This window comes from Chiloscyllium plagiosum, unplaced genomic scaffold (assembly GCF_037043375.1).
Source record: "Chiloscyllium plagiosum isolate Xiang-an unplaced genomic scaffold, Cpla_swu_hap1 HiC_scaffold_38, whole genome shotgun sequence".
NCBI classification, from domain to species: domain Eukaryota; kingdom Metazoa; phylum Chordata; class Chondrichthyes; order Orectolobiformes; family Hemiscylliidae; genus Chiloscyllium; species Chiloscyllium plagiosum.
Window position 1 is genome coordinate 35,536,100 of NW_028270176.1, and position 24,187 is coordinate 35,560,286.

Below are 24,187 nucleotides of genomic sequence, written 5' to 3' on the forward strand. Positions count from 1 at the left end.
CTGCTGTTACTGAGGGTCGGTGGGGGGGAGGGAGGGGATGGTACTCACTGCTGTTACTGAGGGTCGGTGGGGGGTGGGAGGGGATGGTACACACTGCTGTTACTGAGGGTCGGTGGGGGGGAGGGAGGGGATGGTACACACTGCTGTTACTGAGGGTCGGTGGGGGGGAGGGAGGGGATGGTACACACTGCTGTTACTGAGGGTCGGTGGGGGGAGGGAGGGAATGATACACACTGCTGTTACTGAGGGTCGGTGGGGAGTGGGAGGGGATGGTACACACTGCTGTTACTGAGGGTCGGTGGGGGGTGGGAGGGGATGGTACACACTGCTGTTACTGAGGGTCGGTGGGGGGTGGGAGGGGATGGTACACACTGCTGTTACTGAGGGTCGGTGGGGGGGGAGGGGATGGTACACACTGCTGTTACTGAGGGTCGGTGGGGGAGGGAGGGGATGGTACACACTGCTGTTACTGAGGGTCGGTGGGGGGTGGGAGGGGATGGTACACACTGCTGTTACTGAGGGTCGGTGGGGGGGGGAGGGGATGGTACACACTGCTGTTACTGAGGGTCGGTGGGTGGGGGAGGGGATGGTACACACTGCTGTTACTGAGGGTCGGTGGGGGGAGGGAGGGGATGGTACACACTGCTGTTACTGAGGGTCGGTGGGGGGGGGAGGGGATGGTACACACTGCTGTTACTGAGGGTCGGTGGGGGGGGGAGGGAGGGGATGGTACACACTGCTGTTACTGAGGGTCGGTGGGGGGAGGGAGGGGATGGTACACACTGCTGTTACTGAGGGTCGGTGGGGGGAGGGAGGGGATGGTACACACTGCTGTTACTGAGGGTCGGTGGGGGGGGAGGGGATGGTACACACTGCTGTTACTGAGCGTCGGTGGGGGGAGGGAGGGGATGGTACACACTGCTGTTACTGAGGGTCGGTGGGGGTGGGGGGGGGAGGGAGGGGATGGTACACACTGCTGTTACTGAGCGTCGGTGGGGGGGGAGGGGATGGTACACACTGCTGTTACTGAGGGTCGGTGGGGGTGGGGGGGGGAGGGAGGGGATGGTACACACTGCTGTTACTGAGCGTCGGTGGGGGGAGGGAGGGGATGGTACACACTGCTGTTACTGAGGGTCGGTGGGGGGAGGGAGGGAATGATACACACTGCTGTTACTGAGGGTCGGTGGGGGGAGGGAGGGGATGGTACACACTGCTGTTACTGAGGGTCGGTGGGGGGAGGGAGGGGATGGTACACACTGCTGTTACTGAGGGTCGGTGGGGGGAGGGAGGGGATGGTACACACTGCTGTTACTGAGGGTCGGTGGGTGGGGGGAGGGGATGGTACACACTGCTGTTACTGAGTGTCGGTGGGGGGGGAGGGGATGGTACACACTGCTGTTACTGAGCGTCGGTGGGGGGGGGAGGGGATGGTACACACTGCTGTTACTGAGGGTCGGTGGGGGGAGGGAGGGGATGGTACACACTGCTGTTACTGAGGGTCGGTGTGGGGGGGGGAGGGGATGGTACACACTGCTGTCACTGAGGGTCGGTGGGGGGGGAGGGGATGGTACACACTGCTGTTACTGAGGGTCGGTGGGGGGTGAGGGAGGGGATGGTACACACTGCTGTTACTGAGGGTCGGTGGGGGGGAGGGAGGGGATGGTACACACTGCTGTTACTGAGGGTCGGTGGGGGGAGGGAGGGGATGGTACACACTGCTGCTACTGAGGGTCGGTGGCGGTGGGGGGGGGAGGGAGGGGATGGTACACACTGCTGTTACTGAGGGTCGGTGGAGGGAGGGAGGGGATGGTGCACACTGCTGTTACTGAGGGTCGGTGGAGGGAGGGAGGGGATGGTACACACTGCTGTTACTGAGGGTCGGTGGGGGAGGGAGGGGATGGTACACACTGCTGTTACTGAGGGTCGGTGGGGGAGGGAGGGAGGGGATGGTACACACTGCTGTTACTGAGGGTCGGTGGGGGAGGGAGGGAGGGGATGGTACATACTGCTGTTACTGAGGGTCGGTGGAGGGAGGGAGGGGATGGGACACACTGCTGTTACTGAGGGTCGGTGAGGGGAGGGAGGGGATGGTACACACTGCTGTTACTGAGGGTCGGTGGGGGGGAGGGAGGGGATGGTACACACTGCTGTTACTGAGTGTCGGTGTGGGGGAGGGAGGGGATGGTGCACACTGCTGTTACTGAGGGTCGGTGGAGGGAGGGAGGGGATGGTACACACTGCTGTTACTGAGCGTCGGTGTGGGAGGGAGGGGATGGTACACACTGCTGTTACTGAGCGTCGGTGTGGGAGGGAGGGGATGGTACACACTGCTGTTACTGAGCGTCGGTGGGGGGGAGGGAGGGGATGGTACACACTGCTGTTACTGAGGGTCGGTGGAGGGAGGGAGGGGATGGTACACACTGCTGTTACTGAGCGTCGGTGTGGGAGGGAGGGGATGGTACACACTGCTGTTACTGAGCGTCGGTGTGGGAGGGAGGGGATGGTACACACTGCTGTTACTGAGGGTCGGTGGAGGGGGGGGGGGGATGGTACACACTGCTGTTACTGAGCGTCGGTGTGGGAGGGAGGGGATGGTACACACTGCTGTTACTGAGGGTCGGTGGCGGTGGGGGGGGGAGGGAGGGGATGGTACACACTGCTGTTACTGAGCGTCGGTGGGGGGGAGGGAGGGGGAGGGGATGTTTGTGGGTGTGGGGGCTGCTTTGTCCCTGGATGGTGTCGAGCTTCTCGAGTGTTGTTGGAGATGCCCCCACCCAGGGGCAAGTGGGGAGTATTCCCTCACCCTCCTGCCTTGGGCCTTGTCGATGGTGGGACAGGCTTTGGGGGGAGTCAGGAGGGGAGTTACTCGCTGCAGGATTCCCAGCCTCTGACCAGCTCTTGGAGCCGCTGGGTTGATGTGGTGGGTCCTGGTGGGTTTCTGGTCGATGGTAACCCCCAGGATGTTGGGAGTGGGGGGGAGTCAGTGATGGGAACACCATTGAACGTCTCGCAGGGGATGGGTAGTGGCTGTCTGGACTGTCCAATTCAGTGATGTTCATGGTGATCATTGTCTGGTTCACAATTTCAGAGATTCAGACCCCAAAGTTACCGACTGCGAATAGTCCTGTCCACCATTTCCCCTCAACTCTCTCAACGAACACGGATAACGACACTTACTCTGATGATGAAGAGGGTAAGAACTCTGACAGTATCACAGTCACAGTGCGGGACAGGGTGTGCAAGGGCGTGCGAGAGTGTGCAAGGGTGTGTGACGGTGTGCAGGAGTGTCTGAGGGCGTGTGAGGGTGTGTGAGGGTCTCAAAAGGTGTGCAAGGGTGTGTGAAAGTGTGCGAGGGTGTGCGAGAGTGTGCAAGGGTGTGTGACGGTCTCCGAGGGTGTGTGAGAGTGTGTGAGGGTGTATGATGGTGTGCGAGAGTGTGCAAGGGTGTGTGAGGGTCTCCAAGGGTGTGCGAGGTGTGAGGGTCTCCGATGGTGTGTGAGGGTGTGTGAGAGTGTGCGAGGGTGTGTGATGGTGTGCGAAAGTGTGCAAGGGTGTGTGAGGGTCTCCGAGGGTGTGCAAGGGTGTGTGAGGGTCTCCGAGGGTGTGTGAGGGTCGCCGAGAGTGTCTGAGGGTGTGCGAGAGTGTGTGAGGGTGTGTGAGGGTCTCCGAGGATGTGCGAGGGTGTGCGAGAGTGTTTGAGGGCGTGTGAGGGTGTGTGAGGATCTCTGTGGGTGTGCGAGGGCGTGTGAGGGTATGCGAGGGGGTGTGAGAGTGTGTGAGGGTGTGCAAGGGTGTGCGAGAGTGTGCGAGGGTGTGTGAGGGTGTGCGAGGGTCTCTGTGGGTGTGCGAGGGTTTGTGAGACTGTGCGACGGTGTGTGAGGGTGTGCGAGGGCGTGTGAGGGTGTGTGAGGGTGTGTGAGGGTCTCTGCGGGTGTGCGAGGGTTTGTGAGGCTGTGGGAGGGTGTGCGAGGGTATGCGAGGGTGTGCGAGGGTGTCCGAGGGTGTGCGAGTGTACGTGAGGGTGTGTGAGGGTGTGTGAGGGTGTGTGAGGGTGTGTGAGGGTGTGTGAGAGTGTGTGAGAGTGTGCGAGGGTGTGTGAGAGGGTGTGCGAGGGTATGCGAGAGCGTGCGAGGGTGTCAGGGAGTGTGTGCGAGGGTCACGGGGAGTGTGTGCGAGGGTCTCGGGGAGTGTGTGCGAGGGTGTCGGGGAGTGTGTGCGAGGGTGTCGGGGAGTGTGTGCGAGGGTGTCGGGGCGTGTGTGCGAGGGTGTCGGGGAGTGTGTGCGAGGGTCACGGGGAGTGTGTGCGAGGGTCACGGGGAGTGTGTGCGAGGGTCTCGGGGAGTGTGTGCGAGGGTGTCGGGGAGTGTGTGCGAGGGTGTCGGGGCGTGTGTGCGAGGGTGTCGGGGAGTGTGTGCGAGGGTGTCGGGGCGTGTGTGCGAGGGTCACGGGGAGTGTGTGCGAGGGTCTCGGGGAGTGTGTGCGAGGGTGTCGGGGCGTGTGTGCGAGGGTGTCGGGGAGTGTGTGCGAGGGTGTCGGGGAGTGTGTGCGAGGGTGTCGGGGCGTGTGTGCGAGGGTGTCGGGGAGTGTGTGCGAGGGTCACGGGGAGTGTGTGCGAGGGTCTCGGGGAGTGTGTGCGAGGGTGTCGGGGAGTGTGTGCGAGGGTGTCGGGGAGTGTGTGCGAGGGTGTCGGGGAGTGTGTGCGAGGGTGTCGGGGCGTGTGTGCGAGGGTGTCGGGGAGTGTGTGCGAGGGTGTCGGGGCGTGTGTGCGAGGGTGTCGGGGAGTGTGTGCGAGGGTGTCGGGGAGTGTGTGCGAGGGTGTCGGGGAGTGTGTGCGAGGGTGTCGGGGAGTGTGTGCGAGGGTGTCGGGGAGTGTGTGCGAGGGTCACGGGGAGTGTGTGCGAGGGTCTCGGGGAGTGTGTGCGAGGGTGTCGGGGAGTGTGTGCGAGGGTGTCGGGGAGTGTGTGCGAGGGTGTCGGGGAGTGTGTGCGAGGGTGTCGGGGAGTGTGTGCGAGGGTGTCGGGGCGTGTGTGCGAGGGTGTCGGGGCGTGTGCGAGGGTCACGGGGAGTGTGTGCGAGGGTCACGGGGCGTGTGTGCGAGGGTGTCGGGGCGTGTGTGCGAGGGTGTCGGGGAGTGTGTGCGAGGGTGTCGGGGAGTGTGTGCGAGGGTGTCGGGGAGTGTGTGCGAGGGTGTCGGGGCGTGTGTGCGAGGGTCTCGGGGAGTGTGTGCGAGGGTGTCGGGGCGTGTGTGCGAGGGTGTCGGGGAGTGTGTGTGAGGGTGTCGGGGAGTGTGTGCGAGGGTCACGGGGAGTGTGTGCGAGGGTGTCGGGGCGTGTGTGCGAGGGTGTCGGGGCGTGTGTGCGAGGGTGTCGGGGCGTGTGTGCGAGGGTGTCGGGGAGTGTGTGCGAGGGTGTCGGGGAGTGTGTGCGAGGGTCACGGGGAGTGTGTGCGAGGGTCACGGGGAGTGTGTGCGAGGGTGTCGGGGAGTGTGTGCGAGGGTGTCGGGGAGTGTGTGCGAGGGTGTAGGTGAGTGTGTGCGAGGGTCTCGGGGAGTGTGTGCGAGGGTCACGGGGAGTGTGTGCGAGGGTGTCGGGGAGTGTGTGCGAGGGTGTCGGGGAGTGTGTGCGAGGGTGTCGGGGAGTGTGTGCGAGGGTCTCGGGGAGTGTGTGCGAGGGTCACGGGGAGTGTGTGCGAGGGTGTCGGGGAGTGTGTGCGAGGGTGTCGGGGAGTGTGTGCGAGGGTGTCGGGGAGTGTGTGCGAGGGTCTCGGGGAGTGTGTGCGAGGGTCACGGGGAGTGTGTGCGAGGGTGTCGGGGAGTGTGTGCGAGGGTCACGGGGAGTGTGTGCGAGGGTCACGGGGAGTGTGTGCGAGGGTCACGGGGAGTGTGTGCGAGGGTGTCGGGGCGTGTGTGCGAGGGTCTCGGGGAGTGTGTGCGAGGGTGTCGGGGAGTGTGTGCGAGGGTGTCGGGGAGTGTGTGCGAGGGTGTCGGGGAGTGTGTGCGAGGGTCACGGGGAGTGTGTGCGAGGGTCACGGGGAGTGTGTGCGAGGGTGTCGGGGAGTGTGTGCGAGGGTGTCGGGGAGTGTGTGCGAGGGTCACGGGGAGTGTGTGCGAGGGTCTCGGGGAGTGTGTGCGAGGGTGTCGGGGCGTGTGTGCGAGGGTGTCGGGGAGTGTGTGCGAGGGTCTCGGGGAGTGTGTGCGAGGGTGTCGGGGCGTGTGTGCGAGGGTGTCGGGGAGTGTGTGCGAGGGTGTCGGGGCGTGTGTGCGAGGGTGTCGGGGAGTGTGTGCGAGGGTCACGGGGAGTGTGTGCGAGGGTGTCGGGGCGTGTGTGCGAGGGTGTCGGGGAGTGTGTGCGAGGGTGTCGGGGCGTGTGTGCGAGGGTGTCGGGGAGTGTGTGCGAGGGTCACGGGGAGTGTGTGCGAGGGTGTCGGGGAGTGTGTGCGAGGGTCACGGGGAGTGTGTGCGAGGGTGTCGGGGAGTGTGTGCGAGGGTGTCGGGGCGTGTGTGCGAGGGTGTCGGGGAGTGTGTGCGAGGGTCACGGGGAGTGTGTGCGAGGGTCACGGTGAGTGTGTGCGAGGGTGTCGGGGAGTGTGTGCGAGGGTCTCGGGGTGTGTGTGCGAGGGTGTCGGGGCGTGTGTGCGAGGGTGTCGGGGAGTGTGTGCGAGGGTGTCGGGGAGTGTGTGCGAGGGTGTCGGGGAGTGTGTGCGAGGGTCACGGGGAGTGTGTGCGAGGGTCTCGGGGAGTGTGTGCGAGGGTCTCGGGGAGTGTGTGCGAGGGTGTCGGGGCGTGTGTGCGAGGGTGTCGGGGAGTGTGTGCGAGGGTGTCGGGGAGTGTGTGCGAGGGTGTCGGGGAGTGTGTGCGAGGGTCACGGGGAGTGTGTGCGAGGGTCACGGGGAGTGTGTGCGAGGGTGTCGGGGAGTGTGTGCGAGGGTGTCGGGGAGTGTGTGCGAGGGTCACGGGGAGTGTGTGCGAGGGTGTCGGGGCGTGTGTGCGAGGGTCTCGGGGAGTGTGTGCGAGGGTGTCGGGGCGTGTGTGCGAGGGTCACGGGGAGTGTGTGCGAGGGTGTCGGGGAGTGTGTGCGAGTGTCACGGGGAGTGTGTGCGAGGGTGTCGGGGAGTGTGTGCGAGGGTGTCGGGGAGTGTGTGCGAGGGTCTCGGGGAGTGTGTGCGAGGGTGTCGGGGAGTGTGTGCGAGGGTGTCGGGGAGTGTGTGCGAGGGTCACGGGGAGGGTGTGCGAGGGTGTCGGGGAGTGTGTGCGAGGGTGTCGGGGCGTGTGTGCGAGGGTGTCGGGGAGTGTGTGCGAGGGTCTCGGGGAGTGTGTGCGAGGGTGTCGGGGAGTGTGTGCGAGGGTGTCGGGGCGTGTGTGCGAGGGTGTCGGGGAGTGTGTGCGAGGGTCACGGGGAGTGTGTGCGAGGGTGTCGGGGAGTGTGTGCGAGGGTCACGGGGAGTGTGTGCGAGGGTGTCGGGGAGTGTGTGCGAGGGTGTCGGGGCGTGTGTGCGAGGGTGTCGGGGAGTGTGTGCGAGGGTCACGGGGAGTGTGTGCGAGGGTCACGGTGAGTGTGTGCGAGGGTGTCGGGGAGTGTGTGCGAGGGTCTCGGGGTGTGTGTGCGAGGGTGTCGGGGCGTGTGTGCGAGGGTGTCGGGGAGTGTGTGCGAGGGTGTCGGGGAGTGTGTGCGAGGGTGTCGGGGAGTGTGTGCGAGGGTCACGGGGAGTGTGTGCGAGGGTGTCGGGGAGTGTGTGCGAGGGTGTCGGGGAGTGTGTGCGAGGGTGTCGGGGAGTGTGTGCGAGGGTCTCGGGGAGTGTGTGCGAGGGTCTCGGGGAGTGTGTGCGAGGGTGTCGGGGAGTGTGTGCGAGGGTGTCGGGGAGTGTGTGCGAGGGTGTCGGGGCGTGTGTGCGAGGGTGTCGGGGAGTGTGTGCGAGGGTCACGGGGAGTGTGTGCGAGGGTCACGGGGAGTGTGTGCGAGGGTCTCGGGGAGTGTGTGCGAGGGTGTCGGGGAGTGTGTGCGAGGGTGTCGGGGCGTGTGTGCGAGGGTGTCGGGGAGTGTGTGCGAGGGTGTCGGGGCGTGTGTGCGAGGGTCACGGGGAGTGTGTGCGAGGGTCTCGGGGAGTGTGTGCGAGGGTGTCGGGGCGTGTGTGCGAGGGTGTCGGGAAGTGTGTGCGAGGGTGTCGGGGAGTGTGTGCGAGGGTGTCGGGGCGTGTGTGCGAGGGTGTCGGGGAGTGTGTGCGAGGGTGTCGGGGAGTGTGTGCGAGGGTGTCGGGGCGTGTGTGCGAGGGTGTCGGGGAGTGTGTGCGAGGGTCACGGGGAGTGTGTGCGAGGGTCTCGGGGAGTGTGTGCGAGGGTGTCGGGGAGTGTGTGCGAGGGTGTCGGGGAGTGTGTGCGAGGGTGTCGGGGAGTGTGTGCGAGGGTGTCGGGGCGTGTGTGCGAGGGTGTCGGGGCGTGTGCGAGGGTCACGGGGAGTGTGTGCGAGGGTCACGGGGAGTGTGTGCGAGGGTGTCGGGGCGTGTGTGCGAGGGTGTCGGGGAGTGTGTGCGAGGGTGTCGGGGCGTGTGTGCGAGGGTGTCGGGGAGTGTGTGCGAGGGTGTCGGGGCGTGTGTGCGAGGGTCTCGGGGAGTGTGTGCGAGGGTGTCGGGGCGTGTGTGCGAGGGTGTCGGGGAGTGTGTGCGAGGGTGTCGGGGAGTGTGTGCGAGGGTGTCGGGGCGTGTGTGCGAGGGTGTCGGGGCGTGTGCGAGGGTCACGGGGAGTGTGTGCGAGGGTCACGGGGCGTGTGTGCGAGGGTGTCGGGGCGTGTGTGCGAGGGTGTCGGGGAGTGTGTGCGAGGGTGTCGGGGCGTGTGTGCGAGGGTGTCGGGGAGTGTGTGCGAGGGTGTCGGGGCGTGTGTGCGAGGGTGTCGGTGAGTGTGTGCGAGGGTGTCGGGGCGTGTGTGCGAGGGTCTCGGGGAGTGTGTGCGAGGGTGTCGGGGCGTGTGTGCGAGGGTGTCGGGGAGTGTGTGCGAGGGTGTCGGGGAGTGTGTGCGAGGGTCACGGGGAGTGTGTGCGAGGGTGTCGGGGCGTGTGTGCGAGGGTCACGGGGAGTGTGTGCGAGGGTGTCGGGGCGTGTGTGCGAGGGTGTCGGGGCGTGTGTGCGAGGGTGTCGGGGCGTGTGTGCGAGGGTGTCGGGGAGTGTGTGCGAGGGTGTCGGGGAGTGTGTGCGAGGGTCACGGGGAGTGTGTGCGAGGGTCACGGGGAGTGTGTGCGAGGGTGTCGGGGCGTGTGTGCGAGGGTGTCGGGGCGTGTGTGCGAGGGTCACGGGGAGTGTGTGCGAGGGTCACGGGGAGTGTGTGCGAGGGTGTCGGGGAGTGTGTGCGAGGGTGTCGGGGAGTGTGTGCGAGGGTGTAGGTGAGTGTGTGCGAGGGTCTCGGGGAGTGTGTGCGAGGGTCACGGGGAGTGTGTGCGAGGGTGTCGGGGCGTGTGTGCGAGGGTCTCGGGGAGTGTGTGCGAGGGTGTCGGGGAGTGTGTGCGAGGGTGTCGGGGAGTGTGTGCGAGGGTGTCGGGGAGTGTGTGCGAGGGTCACGGGGAGTGTGTGCGAGGGTCACGGGGAGTGTGTGCGAGGGTGTCGGGGAGTGTGTGCGAGGGTGTCGGGGAGTGTGTGCGAGGGTGTCGGGGAGTGTGTGCGAGGGTCACGGGGAGTGTGTGCGAGGGTCTCGGGGAGTGTGTGCGAGGGTGTCGGGGCGTGTGTGCGAGGGTGTCGGGGAGTGTGTGCGAGGGTCTCGGGGTGTGTGTGCGAGGGTGTCGGGGCGTGTGTGCGAGGGTGTCGGGGAGTGTGTGCGAGGGTGTCGGGGCGTGTGTGCGAGGGTGTCGGGGAGTGTGTGCGAGGGTCACGGGGAGTGTGTGCGAGGGTGTCGGGGCGTGTGTGCGAGGGTGTCGGGGAGTGTGTGCGAGGGTGTCGGGGCGTGTGTGCGAGGGTGTCGGGGAGTGTGTGCGAGGGTCACGGGGAGTGTGTGCGAGGGTGTCGGGGAGTGTGTGCGAGGGTCACGGGGAGTGTGTGCGAGGGTGTCGGGGAGTGTGTGCGAGGGTGTCGGGGCGTGTGTGCGAGGGTGTCGGGGAGTGTGTGCGAGGGTCACGGGGAGTGTGTGCGAGGGTCACGGTGAGTGTGTGCGAGGGTGTCGGGGAGTGTGTGCGAGGGTCTCGGGGTGTGTGTGCGAGGGTGTCGGGGCGTGTGTGCGAGGGTGTCGGGGAGTGTGTGCGAGGGTGTCGGGGAGTGTGTGCGAGGGTGTCGGGGAGTGTGTGCGAGGGTCACGGGGAGTGTGTGCGAGGGTCTCGGGGAGTGTGTGCGAGGGTCTCGGGGAGTGTGTGCGAGGGTGTCGGGGCGTGTGTGCGAGGGTGTCGGGGAGTGTGTGCGAGGGTGTCGGGGAGTGTGTGCGAGGGTGTCGGGGAGTGTGTGCGAGGGTGTCGGGGAGTGTGTGCGAGGGTCACGGGGAGTGTGTGCGAGGGTGTCGGGGAGTGTGTGCGAGGGTCACGGGGAGTGTGTGCGAGGGTGTCGGGGAGTGTGTGCGAGGGTGTCGGGGAGTGTGTGCGAGGGTCACGGGGAGTGTGTGCGAGGGTGTCGGGGCGTGTGTGCGAGGGTCACGGGTAGTGTGTGCGAGGGTGTCGGGGAGTGTGTGCGAGGGTCTCGGGGAGTGTGTGCGAGGGTGTCGGGGAGTGTGTGCGAGGGTCACGGGGAGTGTGTGCGAGGGTGTCGGGGCGTGTGTGCGAGGGTCACGGGGAGTGTGTGCGAGGGTGTCGGGGAGTGTGTGCGAGGGTGTCGGGGAGTGTGTGCGAGGGTCTCGGGGAGTGTGTGCGAGGGTGTCGGGGAGTGTGTGCGAGGGTGTCGGGGCGTGTGTGCGAGGGTCTCGGGGAGTGTGTGCGAGGGTGTCGGGGAGTGTGTGCGAGGGTCACGGGGAGTGTGTGCGAGGGTGTCGGGGAGTGTGTGCGAGGGTCACGGGGAGTGTGTGCGAGGGTGTCGGGGAGTGTGTGCGAGGGTGTCGGGGAGTGTGTGCGAGGGTCACGGGGAGTGTGTGCGAGGGTGTCGGGGAGTGTGTGCGAGGTTCACGGGGAGTGTGTGCGAGGGTGTCGGGGAGTGTGTGCGAGGGTGTCGGGGAGTGTGTGCGAGGGTCACGGGGAGTGTGTGCGAGGGTGTCGGGGAGTGTGTGCGAGGGTCACGGGGAGTGTGTGCGAGGGTGTCGGGGAGTGTGTGCGAGGGTGTCGGGGCGTGTGTGCGAGGGTGTCGGGGAGTGTGTGCGAGGGTCTCGGGGAGTGTGTGCGAGGGTGTCGGGGAGTGTGTGCGAGGGTCACGGGGAGTGTGTGCGAGGGTGTCGGGGAGTGTGTGCGAGGGTGTCGGGGAGTGTGTGCGAGGGTGTCGGGGAGTGTGTGCGAGGGTCTCGGGGAGTGTGTGCGAGGGTGTCGGGGAGTGTGTGCGAGGGTGTCGGGGCGTGTGTGCGAGGGTGTCGGGGAGTGTGTGCGAGGGTCACGGGGAGTGTGTGCGAGGGTGTCGGGGAGTGTGTGCGAGGGTCACGGGGAGTGTGTGCGAGGGTGTCGGGGAGTGTGTGCGAGGGTGTCGGGGCGTGTGTGCGAGGGTGTCGGGGAGTGTGTGCGAGGGTCACGGGGAGTGTGTGCGAGGGTCACGGTGAGTGTGTGCGAGGGTGTCGGGGAGTGTGTGCGAGGGTCTCGGGGTGTGTGTGCGAGGGTGTCGGGGCGTGTGTGCGAGGGTGTCGGGGAGTGTGTGCGAGGGTGTCGGGGAGTGTGTGCGAGGGTGTCGGGGAGTGTGTGCGAGGGTCACGGGGAGTGTGTGCGAGGGTCTCGGGGAGTGTGTGCGAGGGTCTCGGGGAGTGTGTGCGAGGGTGTAGGGGAGTGTGTGCGAGGGTCTCGGGGAGTGTGTGCGAGGGTCTCGGGGAGTGTGTGCGAGGGTCTCGGGGCGTGTGTGCGAGGGTGTCGGGGCGTGTGTGCGAGGGTGTCGGGGAGTGTGTGCGAGGGTGTCGGGGAGTGTGTGCGAGGGTCACGGGGAGTGTGTGCGAGGGTGTCGGGGAGTGTGTGCGAGGGTCACGGGGAGTGTGTGCGAGGGTGTCGGGGAGTGTGTGCGAGGGTGTCGGGGAGTGTGTGCGAGGGTCACGGGGAGTGTGTGCGAGGGTGTCGGGGCGTGTGTGCGAGGGTCTCGGGGAGTGTGTGCGAGGGTGTCGGGGCGTGTGTGCGAGGGTCACGGGGAGTGTGTGCGAGGGTGTCGGGGAGTGTGTGCGAGGGTCACGGGGAGTGTGTGCGAGGGTGTCGGGGAGTGTGTGCGAGGGTGTCGGGGAGTGTGTGCGAGGGTCTCGGGGAGTGTGTGCGAGGGTGTCGGGGCGTGTGTGCGAGGGTGTCGGGGAGTGTGTGCGAGGGTCTCGGGGAGTGTGTGCGAGGGTGTCGGGGCGTGTGTGCGAGGGTGTCGGGGAGTGTGTGCGAGGGTGTCGGGGAGTGTGTGCGAGGGTGTCGGGGCGTGTGTGCGAGGGTGTCGGGGAGTGTGTGCGAGGGTCACGGGGAGTGTGTGCGAGGGTGTCGGGGAGTGTGTGCGAGGGTCACGGGGAGTGTGTGCGAGGGTGTCGGGGAGTGTGTGCGAGGGTGTCGGGGCGTGTGTGCGAGGGTGTCGGGGAGTGTGTGCGAGGGTCACGGGGAGTGTGTGCGAGGGTCACGGTGAGTGTGTGCGAGGGTGTCGGGGAGTGTGTGCGAGGGTCTCGGGGTGTGTGTGCGAGGGTGTCGGGGCGTGTGTGCGAGGGTGTCGGGGAGTGTGTGCGAGGGTGTCGGGGAGTGTGTGCGAGGGTGTCGGGGAGTGTGTGCGAGGGTCACGGGGAGTGTGTGCGAGGGTCTCGGGGAGTGTGTGCGAGGGTCTCGGGGAGTGTGTGCGAGGGTGTAGGGGAGTGTGTGCGAGGGTCTCGGGGAGTGTGTGCGAGGGTCTCGGGGAGTGTGTGCGAGGGTCTCGGGGCGTGTGTGCGAGGGTGTCGGGGCGTGTGTGCGAGGGTGTCGGGGAGTGTGTGCGAGGGTGTCGGGGCGTGTGTGCGAGGGTGTCGGGGAGTGTGTGCGAGGGTCACGGGGAGTGTGTGCGAGGGTGTCGGGGAGTGTGTGCGAGGGTCACGGGGAGTGTGTGCGAGGGTCTCTGGGAGTGTGTGCGAGGGTGTCGGGGAGTGTGTGCGAGTGTGTTGGGGCGTGTGTGCGAGGGTGTCGGGGAGTGTGTGCGAGGGTGTCGGGGAGTGTGTGCGAAGGTGTCGGGGAGTGTGTGCGAGGGTGTCGGGGAGTGTGTGCGAGGGTCTCGGGGCGTGTGTGCGAGGGTGTCGGGGCGTGTGTGCGAGTGTGTTGGGGCGTGTGTGCGAGGGTCACGGGGAGTGTGTGCGAGGGTGTCGGGGAGTGTGTGCGAGTGTGTTGGGGCGTGTGTGCGAGGGTGTCAGGGCGTGTGTGCGAGGGTGTCGGGGAGTGTGTGCGAGGGTCACGGGGAGTGTGTGCGAGGGTGTCAGGGCGTGTGTGCGAGGGTGTCGGGGAGTGTGTGCGAGGGTCACGGGGAGTGTGTGCGAGGGTGTCGGGGAGTGTGTGCGAGGGTGTCGGGGAGTGTGTGCGAGGGTCACGGGGAGTGTGTGCGAGGGTGTCGGGGCGTGTGTGCGAGGGTCACGGGGAGTGTGTGCGAGGGTGTCGGGGCGTGTGTGCGAGGGTCACGGGGAGTGTGTGCGAGGGTCTCGGGGAGTGTGTGCGAGGGTCTCGGGGAGTGTGTGCGAGGGTGTCGGGGAGTGTGTGCGAGGGTCACGGGGAGTGTGTGCGAGGGTGTCGGGGCGTGTGTGCGAGGGTCTCGGGGAGTGTGTGCGAGGGTCTCAGGGAGTGTGTGCGAGGGTCACGGGGAGTGTGTGCGAGGGTCACGGGGAGTGTGTGCGAGGGTGTCGGGGAGTGTGTGCGAGGGTGTCGGGGCGTGTGTGCGAGGGTCACGGGGAGTGTGTGCGAGGGTGTAGGTGAGTGTGTGCGAGGGTGTCGGGGAGTGTGTGCGAGGGTGTCGGGGCGTGTGTGCGAGGGTCACGGGGAGTGTGTGCGAGGGTCTCGGGGAGTGTGTGCGAGGGTGTCGGGGAGTGTGTGCGAGGGTCTCGGGGAGTGTGTGCGAGGGTGTCGGGGAGTGTGTGCGAGGGTGTCGAGGAGTGTGTGCGAGGGTCACGGGGAGTGTGTGCGAGGGTGTCGGGGAGTGTGTGCGAGGGTGTCGGGGAGTGTGTGCGAGGGTGTCGGGGCGTGTGTGCGAGGGTGTCGGGGAGTGTGTGCGAGGGTCACGGGGAGTGTGTGCGAGGGTATCGGGGAGTGTGCGAGGGTCACGGGGAGTGTGTGCGAGGGTCACGCGGCGTGTGTGCGAAGGTGTCGGGGAGTGTGTGCGAGGGTGTCGGGGAGTGTGTGCGAGGGTGTCGGGGAGTGTGTGCGAGGGTGTCGGGGCGTGTGTGCGAGGGTCACGGGGAGTATGTGCGAGGGTGTCGGGGAGTGTGTGCGAGGGTCACGGGGAGTATGTGCGAGGGTGTCGGGGCGTGTGTGCGAGGGTGTCCCGGAGTGTGTGCGAGGGTGTCGGGGCGTGTGTGCGAGGGTGTCGGGGAGTGTGTGCGAGGGTGTCGGGGAGTGTGTGCGAGGGTGTCGGGGCGTGTGTGCGAGGGTGTCGGGGCGTGTGTGCGAGGGTGTCGGGGAGTGTGTGCGAGGGTGTCAGGGAGTGTGTGCGAGGGTGTCGGGGCGTGTGTGCGAGGGTGTCGGGGCGTGTGTGCGAGGGTGTCGGGGAGTGTGTGCGAGGGTCACGGGGAGTGTGTGCGAGGGTCACGGTGAGTGTGTGCGAGGGTGTCGGGGAGTGTGTGCGAGGGTCACGGGGAGTGTGTGCGAGGGTCACGGGGAGTGTGTGCGAGGAAGTCGGGGAGTGTGTGCGAGGGTCCCGGGGTGTGTGTGCGAGGGTGTCGGGGCGTGTGTGCGAGGGTGTCGGGGAGTGTGTGCGAGGGTCACGGGGTGTGTGTGCGAGGGTGTCGGGGAGTGTGTGCGAGGGTGTCGGGGAGTGTGTGCGAGGGTGTCGGGGAGTGTGTGCGAGGGTGTCGGGGCGTGTGTGCGAGGGTCACGGGGTGTGTGTGCGAGGGTGTCGGGGAGTGTGTGCGAGGGTGTCGGGGAGTGTGTGCGAGGGTGTCGGGGAGTGTGTGCGAGGGTGTCGGGGAGTGTGTGCGAGGGTCACGGGGTGTGTGTGCGAGGGTGTCGGGGAGTGTGTGCGAGGGTGTCGGGGAGTGTGTGCGAGGGTGTCGGGGAGTGTGTGCGAGGGTCACGTGGAGTGTGTGCGAGGGTGTCGGGGAGTGTGTGCGAGGGTGTCGGGGAGTGTGTGCGAGGGTGTCGGGGAGTGTGTGCGAGGGTGTCGGGGAGTGTGTGCGAGGGTGTCGGGGCGTGTGTGCGAGGGTGTCGGGGAGTGTGTGCGAGGGTGTCGGGGTGTGTGTGCGAGGGTGTAGGTGAGTGTGTGCGAGGGTGTCGGGGAGTGTGTGCGAGGGTCACGGTGAGTGTGTGCGAGGGTGTCGGGGAGTGTGTGCGAGGGTCACGGGGAGTGTGTGCGAGGGTCACGGTGAGTGTGTGCGAGGGTGTCGGGGAGTGTGTGCGAGGGTCACGGGGAGTGTGTGCGAGGGTGTCGGGGAGTGTGTGCGAGGGTCACGGGGTGTGTGTGCGAGGGTGTCGGGGAGTGTGTGCGAGGGTGTCGGGGAGTGTGTGCGAGGGTGTCGGGGAGTGTGTGCGAGGGTCACGTGGAGTGTGTGCGAGGGTGTCGGGGAGTGTGTGCGAGGGTGTCGGGGAGTGTGTGCGAGGGTGTCGGGGAGTGTGTGCGAGGGTCACGGGGAGTGTGTGCGAGGGTGTCGGGGAGTGTGTGCGAGGGTGTCGGGGAGTGTGTGCGAGGGTGTCGGGGAGTGTGTGCGAGGGTGTCGGGGAGTGTGTGCGAGGGTCACGGGGAGTGTGTGCGAGGGTGTCGGAGAGTGTGTGCGAGGGTGTCGGGGAGTGTGTGCGAGGGTGTCGGGGAGTGTGTGCGAGGGTGTCGGGGAGTGTGTGCGAGGGTGTCGGGGCGTGTGTGCGAGGGTGTCGGGGAGTGTGTGCGAGGGTGTCGGGGTGTGTGTGCGAGGGTGTAGGTGAGTGTGTGCGAGGGTGTCGGGGAGTGTGTGCGAGGGTCACGGTGAGTGTGTGCGAGGGTGTCGGGGAGTGTGTGCGAGGGTCACGGGGAGTGTGTGCGAGGGTCACGGTGAGTGTGTGCGAGGGTGTCGGGGAGTGTGTGCGAGGGTCACGGGGAGTGTGTGCGAGGGTCACGGGGAGTGTGTGCGAGGGTGTCGGGGCGTGTGTGCGAGGGTGTCGGGGAGTGTGTGCGAGGGTGTCGGGGCGTGTGTGCGAGGGTGTCGGGGAGTGTGTGCGAGGGTCACGGGGTGTGTGTGCGAGGGTGTCGGGGCGTGTGTTCGAGGGTGTCGGGGAGTGTGTGCGAGGGTGTCGGGGAGTGTGTGCGAGGGTCTCGGGGAGTGTGTGCGAGGGTGTCGGGGTGTGTGTGCGAGGGTGTAGGTGAGTGTGTGCGAGGGTCACGGCGAGTGTGTGCGAGGGTGTCGGGGCGTGTGTGCGATGGTCACGGGGAGTGTGTGCGAGGGTCACGGGGAGTGTGTGCGAGGGTGTCGGGGAGTGTGTGCGAGGGTGTCGGGGCGTGTGTGCGAGGGTGTCGGGGCGTGTGTGCGAGGGTCACGGGGAGTGTGTGCGAGGGTGTCGGGGCGTGTGTGCGAGGGTCACGGGGAGTGTGTGCGAGGGTGTCGGGGCGTGTGTGCGAGGGTGTCGGGGAGTGTGTGCGAGCGTCACTGGGATTGTGTGCGAGGGTGTCGGGGAGTGTGTGCGAGGGTCACGGGGAGTGTGTGCGAGGGTGTCGGATGGTGTGTGCGAGGGTCACGGGGAGTGTGTGCGAGGGTGTCGGGGCGTGTGTGCGAGGGTGTAGGGTAGTGTGTGCGAGGGTGTCGGGGAGTGTGTGCGAGGGTGTCGGGGAGTGTGTGCGAGGGTCTCGGGGAGTGTGTGCGAGGGTCACGGGGAGTGTGTGCGAGGGTCACGCGGAGTGTGTGCGAGGGTGTCGGGGAGTGTGTGCGAGGGTGTCGGGGAGTGTGTGCGAGGGTGTCGGGGAGTGTGTGGGAGGGTCACGGGGTGTGTGTGCGAGGGTCACGGGGAGTGTGTGCGAGGGTGTCGGGGAGTGTGTGCGAGGGTGTCGGGGAGTGTGTGCGAGGGTGTCGGGGCGTGTGTGCGAGGGTCACGGGGAGTGTGTGCGAGGGTGTCGGGGCGTGTGTGCGAGGGTGTCGGGGCGTGTGTGCGAGGGTGTCGGGGAGTGTGTGCGAGGGTCACGGGGAGTGTGTGCGAGGGTGTCGGGGTGTGTGTGCGAGGGTCACGGGGAGTGTGTGCGAGGGTGTCGGGGAGTGTGTGCGAGGGTGTCAGGGCGTGTGTGCGAGGGTGTCGGGGCGTGTGTGCGAGGGTGTCGGGGAGTGTGTGTGGGAGGGTGTCGGGGCATGTGTGCGAGGGTGTCGGGGTGTGTGTGCGAGGGTCACGGGGAGTGTGTGCGAGGGTGTCGGGGAGTGTGTGCGAGGGTGTCGGGGAGTGTGTGCGAGGGTCACGGTGAGTGTGTGCGAGGGTGTCGGGGACGGTGTGCGAGGGTGTCGGGGAGTGTGTGCGAGGGTGTCGGGGAGTGTGTGCGAGGGTGTCGGGGAGTGTGTGCGAGGGTCTCGGGGAGTGTGTGCGAGGGTCACGGGGAGTGTGTGCGAGGGTGTCGGGGACGGTGTGCGAGGGTGTCGGGGAGTGTGTGCGAGGGTGTCGGGGAGTGTGTGCGAGGGTGTCGGGGAGTGTGTGCGAGGGTGTCGGGGAGTGTGTGCGAGGGTGTCGGGGAGTGTGTGCGAGGGTGTCGGGGTGTGTGTGCGAGGGTCACGGGGAGTGTGTGCGAGGGTGTCGGGGAGTGTGTGCGAGGGTGTCGGGGTGTGTGTGCGAGGGTCACGGGGAGTGTGTGCGAGGGTGTCGGGGAGTGTGTGCGAGGGTGTCGGGGAGTGTGTGCGAGGGTGTCGGGGAGTGTGTGCGAGGGTCACGGGGAGTGTGTGCGAGGGTGTCGGGGACGGTGTGCGAGGGTGTCGGAGAGTGTGTGCGAGGGTCTCGGGGAGTGTGTGCGAGGGTGTCGGGGAGTGTGTGCGAGGGTGTCGGGGAGTGTGTGCGAGGGTCTCGGGGAGTGTGTGCGAGGGTGTTGGGGAGTGTGTGCGAGGGTGTCGGGGAGTGTGTGCGAGGGTGTCGGGGACGGTGTGCGAGGGTGTCGGGGAGTGTGTGCGAGGGTCTCGGGGAGTGTGTGCGAGGGTGTCGGGGAGTGTGTGCGAGGGTGTCGGGGAGTGTGTGCGAGGGTCTCGGGGAGTGTGTGCGAGGGTGTTGGGGAGTGTGTGCGAGGGTGTCGGGGAGTGTTTGCGAGGGCGTCGGGGCGTGTGTGCGAGGGTGTCGGGGAGTGTGTGCGAGGGTCTCGGGGAGTGTGTGCGAGGGTGTCGGGGAGTGTGTGCGAGGGTCTCGGGGAGTGTGTGCGAGGGTCTCGGGGAGTGTGTGCGAGGGTGTCGGGGAGTGTGTGCGAGGGTCTCGGGGAGTGTGTGCGAGGGTGTCGGGGCGTGTGTGCGAGGGTGTCGGGGAGTGTGTGCGAAGGTCTCGGGGAGTGTGTGCGAGGGTCTCGGGGAGTGTGTGCGAGGGTCTCGGGGAGAGTGTGCGAGGGTGTCGGGGAGTGTGTGCGAGGGTCACAGGGAGTGTGTGCGAGTGTGTCGGGGACGATGTGCGAGGGTCTCGGGGAGTGTGTGCGAGGGTGTTGGGGAGTGTGTGCGAGGGTGTCGGGGAGTGTGTGCGAGGGTGTCGGGGCGTGTGTGCGAGGGTGTCGGGGAGTGTGTGCGAGGGTGTCGGGGAATGTGTGTGAGGGTGTTTGAGAGTGTGCGAGGGTGTCAGGGAGCGTGCGAGTGTGTCGCGGCGTGTGTGCGAGGGTGTCGGGGACGATGTGCGAGGGTCTCGGGGAGTGTGTGCGAGGGTGTCGGGGAGTGTGTGCGAGGGTGTCGGGGAGTGTGTGCGAGGGTGTCGGGGCGTGTGTGCGAGCGTGTCGGGGAGTGTGTGCGAGGGTGTCGGGGAATGTGTGCGAGGGTGTGTGAGAGTGTGCGAGGGTGTCGGGGAGCGTGCGAGTGTGTCGCGGCGTGAGTGCGAGGGTCTCGGGGAGTGTGTGCGAGGGTGTCGGGGAGTGTGTGCGAGGGTGTCGGGGAGTGTGTGCGAGGGTGTGTGAGAGTGTGCGAGGGTGTGTGAGAGTATGCGAGGGTCTTGGGGAGTGTGTGCGAGGGTGTCGGGGAGAGTGTGCGAGGGTGTGTGAGAGTGTGCGAGGGTGTGTGAGAGTGTGCGAGGGTCTTGGGGAGTGTGTGCGAGGGTGTCGGGGAGAGTGTGCGAGGGTGTGTGAGAGTGTGCGAGGGTGTCGGGGAGAGTGTGCGAGGGTGTGTGAGAGTGTGCGAGGGTCTTGGGGAGTGTGTGCGAGGGTGTCGGGGAGAGTGTGCGAGGGTGTGTGAGAGTGTGCGAGGGTGTCGGGGAGAGTGTGCGAGGCGGTCCCTGGTGTGAGTGGGTGCTGGTTATACAGCCTGACCTTTGCGATATCTGTTTTGCTCTGTCCCAGATGCTGATGTGTCAGAGGGAGAGTCCGGAGGTAGGTCCTCACAGCTCACACTTCCACATTGTCCCCAGAACATTCCCGCAATAGCTCACAACGTATCTCACCCCGTGCTGACCCTGTCCCTGGGAGTGTTTGATGGGGGGGACAGTGTAGAGGGAGCTTTACTCTGTATCTCACCCCGTGCTGTCCCTGTCCCTGGGAGTGTTTGATGGGGGACAGTGTAGAGGGAGCTTTACTCTGTATCTAACCCTGTGCTGTCCCTGTCCCTGGGAGTGTTTGATAGGGGACAGTGTAGAGGGAGCTTTACTCTGTATCTAACCCCGTGCTGTCCCTGTCCCTGGGAGTGTTTGATGGGGGACAGTGTAGAGGGAGCTTTACTCTGTATCTAACCCTGTGCTGTCCCTGTCCCTGGGAGTGTTTGATGGGGGGACAATATAGAGGGAGCTTTACTCTGTATCTAACCCCGTGCTGTCCCTGTCCCTGGGAGTGTTTGATGGGGGGGACAGTGCAGAGGGAGCTTTACTCTGGATCTAACCCCGTGCTGTCGCTGTCCCTGGGAGTGTTTGATAGGGGGACAGTGTAGAGGGAGCTTTACTCTGTATGTAACCCCGTGCTGTCCCTTTCCCTGGGAGTGTTTGATGGGGGGACAGTGTAGAGGGAGCTTTACTCTGTATCTAACCCCGTGCTGTCCCTGTCCCTGGGAGTGTTTGATGGGGGGACAGTATAGAGTGAGCTTTACTCTGTATCTAACCCCGTGCTGTCACTGTCCCTGGGAGTGTTTGATGGGGCGGACAGTGTAGAGGGAGCTTTACTCTGTATCTAACCCCGTGCTGTCCCTGTCCCTGGGAGTGTTTGATGGGGGACAGTGTAGAGAGAGCTTTACTCTGTATCTAACCCTGTGCTGTCCCTGTCCCTGGGAGTGTTTGATGGGGGGACAGTGTAGAGGGAGCTTTACTCTGTATCTAACCCCGTGCTGTCCCTGTCCCTGGGAGTGTTTGATGAGGGGACAGTGTAGAGAGAGCTTTACTCGGTATCTAACCCCGTGCTGTCCCTGTCTCTGGGGGTGTTTGATGAGGGGACAGTGTAGAGAGAGCTTTACTCTGTATCTAACCCCGTGCTGTCCCTGTCCTGGGAGTGTTTGATGGGGGGACAGTGTAGAGGGAGCTTTACTCTGTATCTAACCCCGTGCTGTCCCTGTCCCTGGGAGTGTTTGATGGGGGGGACAGTGTAGAGGGAGCTTTACTCGGTATCTAACCCCGTGCTGTCCCTGTCCCTGGGAGTGTTTGATGGGGGACAGTGTAGAGTGAGCTTTACTCTGTATCTAACCCCATGCCGTCCCTGTCCCTGGGAGTGTTTGATGGGGGGGCAGTGTGGAGGGAGCTTTACTCTGTATCTAACTCCGTGCTGTCCCTGTCCCTGGGAGTGTTTGATGGGGGACAGTGTAGAGGGAGCTTTACTCTGTATCTAACTCCGTGCTGTCCCTGTCCCTGGGAGTGTTTGATGGGGGGGACAGTGTAGAGGGAGCTTTACTCTATATCTCACCCCATGCTGTCCCTTTCCATGGGAGTGTTTGATGGGGGGACAGTGTAGAGGGAGCTTTACTCTGTATCTAACCCCATGCTGTCCCTGTCCTGGGAGTGTTTGATGGGGGGACAGTGTAGAGGGAGCTTTACTCTGTATCTAACTCCGTGCAGATCCTGTCCCTGCGAGTGTTTGATGGGGGGACAGTGTAGAGGGAGCTTTACTCTGTATCGAACCCCGTGCTGTCCCTGTCCCTGGGAGTGTTTGATGGGGGACAGTGTAGAGGGAGCATCAAACTGAGCGTCGATGGGGGGGGGGGGGAGGAGATGGTACACACTGCTGTTACTGAGCGTCGGTGGGGGGGGGGGAGCGGGGGGATGGTACACACTGCTGTTACTGAGGGTCGGTGGGGGGGGGAGGGGATGGTACACACTGCTGTTACTGAGGGTCGGTGGGGGGGGGTGATGGTACACACTGCTGTTACTGAGGGTCGGTGTGGGGGGGGGGAGGGGATGGTACACACTGCTGTTACTGAGGGTCGGTGGGGGGGAGGGAGGGGATGGTACACACTGCTGTTATTGAGGGTCGGTGGGGGGAGGGAGGGGATGGTACACACTGCTGTTACTGAGGGTCGGGGGGGGGAGGGAGGGGATGGTACACACTGCTGTTACTGAGGGTCGGTGGGGGGGAGGGAGGGGATGGTACACACTGCTGTTATTGAGGGTCGGTGGGGGGAGGGAGGGGATGGTACACACTGCTGTTACTGAGGGTCGGGGGGGGAGGGAGGGGATGGTACACACTGCTGTTACTGAGGGTTGGTGGGGGGGAGGGAGGGGATGGTACACACTGCTGTTATTGAGGGTCGGTGGGGGGGAGGGAGGGGATGGTACACACTGCTGTTATTGAGGGTCGGTGGGGGGGAGGGAGGGGATGGTACACACTGCTGTTACTGAGGGTCGGTGGGGGAGCGGGGGGATGGTACACACTGCTGTTACTGAGGGTCAGTGCGGGGAGGGAGGGGATGGTACACACTGCTGTTACTGAGGGTCGGTGGGGGGGGGCGGAGTGGATGGTACACACTGCTGTTACTGAGGGTCGGTCGGGGGGGGGGAGGGGATGGTACACACTGCTGTTACTGAGGGTCGGTGGGGGAGGGAGGGGATGGTACACACTGCTGTTACTGAGGGTCGGTGGGGGGAGCGAGGGGATGGTACACACTGCTGTTACTGAGGGTCGGTGGGAGGGAGGGGATGGTACACACTGCTGTTACTGAGGGTCGGTGGGAGGGAGGGAGGGGATGGTACACACTGCTGTTACTGAGGGTCGGTGGGGGGGTGGGGGAGGGGATGGTACACACTGCTGTTACTGAGGGTCGGTGGGGGGGAGGGAGGGGATGGTACACACTGCTGTTACTGAGGGTCGGTGGGAGGGAGGGAGGGGATGGTACACACTGCTGTTACTGAGGGTCGGTGGGGGGGTGGGGGAGGGGATGGTACACACTGCTGTTATTGAGCGTCGGTGGGGGAGGGAGGGAGGGGATGGTACACACTGCTGTTACTGAGGGTCGGTGTGGGGGGGAGCGGGGGGATGGTACACACTGCTGTTACTGAGGGTCGGTGTGGGGGGGGAGGGAGGGGATGGTACACATTGCTGTTACTGAGGGTCGATGGGGGGAGGGAGGGAGGGGATGGTGCACACTGCTGTTACTGAGCGTCGGTGGGGGGGGGGAGGGGATGGTACCCACTGCTGTTACTGAGGGTCGGTGGGGGGTGGGAGGGGATGGTACACACTGCTGTTACTGAGGGTCGGTGGGAGGGAGGGAGGGGATGGTACACACTGCTGTTACTGAGGGTCGGTGGGGGGAGGGAGGGGATGGTACACACTGCTGTTACTGAGGGTCGGTGGGGGGTGGGAGGGGATGGTACACACTGCTGTTACTGAGGGTCGGTGGGGGGGGAGGGAGGGGATGGTACACACTGCTGTTACTGAGGGTCGGTGGGGGGAGGGAGGGGATGGTACACACTGCTGTTACTGAGGGTCGGTGGGGGAAGGAGGGGATGGTACACACTGCTGTTACTGAGGGTCGGTGGGGGGGGGAGGGTCTGGTACACACTGCTGTTACTGAGGGTTGGTGGGGGGTGGGAGGGGATGGTACACACTGCTGTTATTGAGCGTCGGTGGGGGGAGGGAGGGGATGGTACACACTGCTGTTATTGAGCGTCGGTGGGGGGTGGGAGGGGATGGTACACACTGCTGTTACTGAGGGTCGGTGGGGGGTGGGAGGGGATGGTACACACTGCTGTTACTGAGGGTCGGTGGGGGGAGGGAGGGGATGGTACACACTGCTGTTACTGAGAGTCGGGGGGGAGGGGGAGGGAGGGGATGGTACACACTGCTGTTACTGAGCGTCGGTGGGGGGAGGGAGGGGATGGTACACACTGCTGTTACTGAGGGTCGGTGGGGGGGAGGGAGGGGATGGTACACACTGCTGTTACTGAGGGTCGGTGGGGGAGGAGGTAGGGGATGGTACACACTGCTGTTACTGAGCGTCTGTGGGGGAGGGAGGGGATGGTACACACTGCTGTTACTGAGGGTCGGTGGGGGGGAGGGAGGGGATGGTACACACTGCTGTTACTGAGCGTCTGTGGGGGGAGGGAGGGGATGGTACACACTGCTGTTACTGAGCGTCGGTGGGGGGGAGGGAGGGGATGGTACACACTGCTGTTACTGAGCGTCTGTGGGGGGAGGGAGGGGATGGTACACACTGCTGTTACTGAGGGTCGGTTGGGGGTGGGAGGGGATGGTACACACTGCTGTTACTGAGGGTCGGTGGGGGGAGGAAGGGGATGGTACACACTGCTGTTACTGAGCGTCGGTGGGAGGGAGGGAGGGGATGGTACACACTGCTGTTACTGAGGGTCGGTGGGGGGAGGGAGGGGATGGTACACACTGCTGTTACTGAGGGTCGGTGGGGGGAGGGAGGGGATGGTACACACTGCTGTTACT

The 24,187-nt window shown here is 65.6% G+C and overlaps 1 protein-coding gene across 5 annotated transcripts in view; it reads left to right on the forward strand.

Annotated features, from left to right (window-relative positions):
* The window catches only part of LOC148139430 (uncharacterized), a 53,759-nt gene that overhangs the window by 12,490 nt on the left and 17,082 nt on the right, over positions 1–24,187 (forward strand). For all 5 annotated transcript variants that reach the window (XM_087980772.1, XM_087980774.1, XM_087980771.1 and 2 more), the window contains exons 4-5: positions 3,089–3,193; positions 19,664–19,693. In XM_087980772.1, the coding sequence (XP_087836898.1) occupies positions 3,089–3,193; positions 19,664–19,693 (135 nt within the window). The remainder of the gene's footprint in view (positions 1–3,088; positions 3,194–19,663; positions 19,694–24,187) is intronic.